This window comes from Pinus tabuliformis, chromosome 4_1, assembly GCF_031772625.1.
Source record: "Pinus tabuliformis cultivar Carrire ecotype Pingquan chromosome 4_1, CPIR1, whole genome shotgun sequence".
NCBI lineage: Eukaryota > Viridiplantae > Streptophyta > Pinopsida > Pinales > Pinaceae > Pinus > Pinus tabuliformis.
Window position 1 is genome coordinate 185,866,930 of NC_142303.1, and position 2,734 is coordinate 185,869,663.

Genomic DNA, 2,734 nt, shown 5'->3' on the forward strand with positions numbered 1-2,734 from the left:
TGAGAGAAAGAATCAAGTCCTGAGCTATAATCTACAGCCCAGAGATACCACTTTTTTGAAAAAGGCGGTATTTTGCCATTCTTGAACTTTAATCTTTCGAACTTAAAAAAGTTTGATGCTATTCAAGCGGGTGGGGAGAGGGAAACGAAGATGGAGGGAAGGGGAGAGCCAAGGGGAGGGCTAAGGAAAACTAGGATTAAGAGGAGGGAAGATTGATCCTGGGTTTTCACTAATAGTTAACCTTGTAGCCATCATTTAGTTAAGAAATTGTTATTCACAATTTCAAGGGCTTACCTTATGACTTTGGTGGACCGGAAGGAGACCATCTTGGCTTTGTTAAACAAATTAAATGCTTGGTATTATCATGGTATTGTGAGATTGCTTCCCTATAGCACGCTTAGCTGTTGATTGTGAAAGCGTTCAACAATGTACTCCTTGAGCGGGGCTTTAAAAGACCTCCCAGTTTAGCCTTTGATAGACTCCTAGGTTAAGCATAGAGTCAACCTTGTCTTTCGGCAAAGATTGATCATTAGATTGGGCTTTTTGCTTGGGTAGAAAGGCAACACCAAAAACCTGCTTGATCTGAGAAGATGAATAACCATTAGCATCGAAGGCGTGTCTTAAAAAAGCTTAAAAACACAGACAAAGAACCCGCAGTGTTACTCTAAAAACAATTGTGTTAAAAAAAAAAGCCTAAAAACACAGACAAAGAACCCACAGTGTTACTCTAAAAACAATTGTCAAATATAATTCACTGTTAAAACCTGTATGCAGAGATTTTTAGAACCATTTCCATGGATCTTTATTCTATATTATTTAGGAAAACATCTTACAAAACCATCCACACTTGTGTACAGGTTTAATAAATCTGAAAATGCATTGGATCTTTATTCTATAATATTTAGGAAAACATCTTACAAAACTATCCACACTTGTTTACAGGTTTGATAAATCTAAAAATGCTTTGAAAATTAAATCAAATCGAGGGTTTAGATTAGTATTTGCTAGTTTTCAATAACATACAATACCTACGGGTTCATATAATGATGTGGCAGTAATACCTTGGTATCCCCTTCGAAATATGGCAGACTTCAGCCTTCTCGCCGTTGCGAACGCGCATATGATTAACACGAGAACCAAGCCACCCGCAACACCTAAAATTATGTGTGTTCTTCTGTGTGAAGACTTGTTCTGTGGACTATTGCCCGCCCCCCCTGGAGGGGCTTGTGCTAACACAGACGAATTATAGAAAGGATATACTTCATAACGAAGGTTGCAGCTTTGACTCCAATACTGAACTCCTGCAGTCGTGTTAAATGTGAATATTTTATTGATTGAGTACGATAGACATGCGTTGCAGTCTTCTCTGTTTAGATCTCTGGTGCACTGGACCTGACTGTAAATCCGTTGAGACAAAGAGTCGAGAGCTTTACCGAAAGCATATCGTTTCGTTTCATTTGCCGCTTCAGCTGCCAAGTTATTTAAGAGATTTTGAGCAGCCCCTCGAAAGTCAGCGGCCATGAGGACCCCCGTGTCGTCATGTCCAAAGAGCTCAGCCACAATAGACCCTAAATCTGTGTCCAGTTTTCCAATGAAACTATAGTTTTCGTAACGTAAGAAACAGTGAAAAGGCCATGTACTACCGCCAACGGCATAACCACATTGTTGTCGTACAGCAGTCGTTGCCAACTGCCAGCAAGTGTGGCATTGGTCGACTGTCAGGTCTGCCCTGCACTGGAAGAGGCCATATACTCCGCCAGAAACAGAGATGCTAAACCCACTTTGATTTGCAGGGGCAAGAGAATCAAGTACTCTATTCAGATTGCTCTCAAACGGACTGTCTTTTGTAGAGTTGATGCTATTGCAATTTGTTGTCGGCGTCTCTGTGACTGCGTTGCAAGTCTGTCCGTGAAGAGTAATATTGATGAAGGCGGGAAGAATAAGAATAAAGTAGAAGAGGGTGATAGTTTGGCCGATCAGGAGAGAGGTTGCAGAATCCCTTGCATAAAAGTGCATATTCGTTGGGATTCTGATTGCCATCGAGCAGTGGAGACCGTAGATAGAGATACCAATGATGCCACAGAAAGTTTATGCTATTCTGCTGAGATACCGGTGATGCCACAAAAATTTATGCTATTCTGCTAATACGGTGGTTAATCAATAAGAACCTCATACTGCGCGGTCCATGAATACTTATAATTGGAATATCTTGGTCTGACGTCACCTGACTCACTCAAAGGGAAATCTTTGCCACCGAAACGCAAGTCAAGGGCACGTGAATTGACACTCAAATTGCTTTATATTCGTGAGTGTTTTGATATTTTTGCCCTTTTTAATTTAAGGGTAGGTGTCATTTTAAAATTATTCAAAACTTCAATATTTCCGAAACACTGGTATAACTTTTAATTAATTTAAATCTATTATCTTATATGCTAAGTAAGGGGAGTGGATGTCGAGTTTTAGATAAGCTTTGTTGAAAAAAAATAAAAAATAAAAAATCAATATCATCCTTTATTTTTAAAACTATCAAATTATTAAATTTGTTATTTAGATTTTATATTTACATAATTTATTAATAAAAATTAGTTAGATATCATTTTTTGGGATTCAAGTGTGTTAAGTTTGTCATTCATTTATGACCATTTTTGTGAGAGGTAGTTGTAACTAACTAATTTCTCATGATTTTTGAATAATCTATTTAGCACTCATCATAGAACTGCAAGGAGAGAACCCC

The 2,734-nt window shown here is 38.4% G+C and overlaps 1 protein-coding gene across 1 annotated transcript; it reads right to left on the bottom strand.

Moving 5' to 3' along the window:
• Positions 1-1,011: 1,011 nt before the first annotated feature.
• On the bottom strand, positions 1,012-2,040 carry LOC149174827 (antimicrobial ginkbilobin-2-like protein). Its single transcript, XM_089420977.1, has one exon. It carries the CDS (start codon positions 2,038-2,040, stop codon positions 1,012-1,014), a length of 1,029 nt encoding a protein of 342 aa, XP_089277103.1.
• Positions 2,041-2,734: the final 694 nt, after the last annotated feature.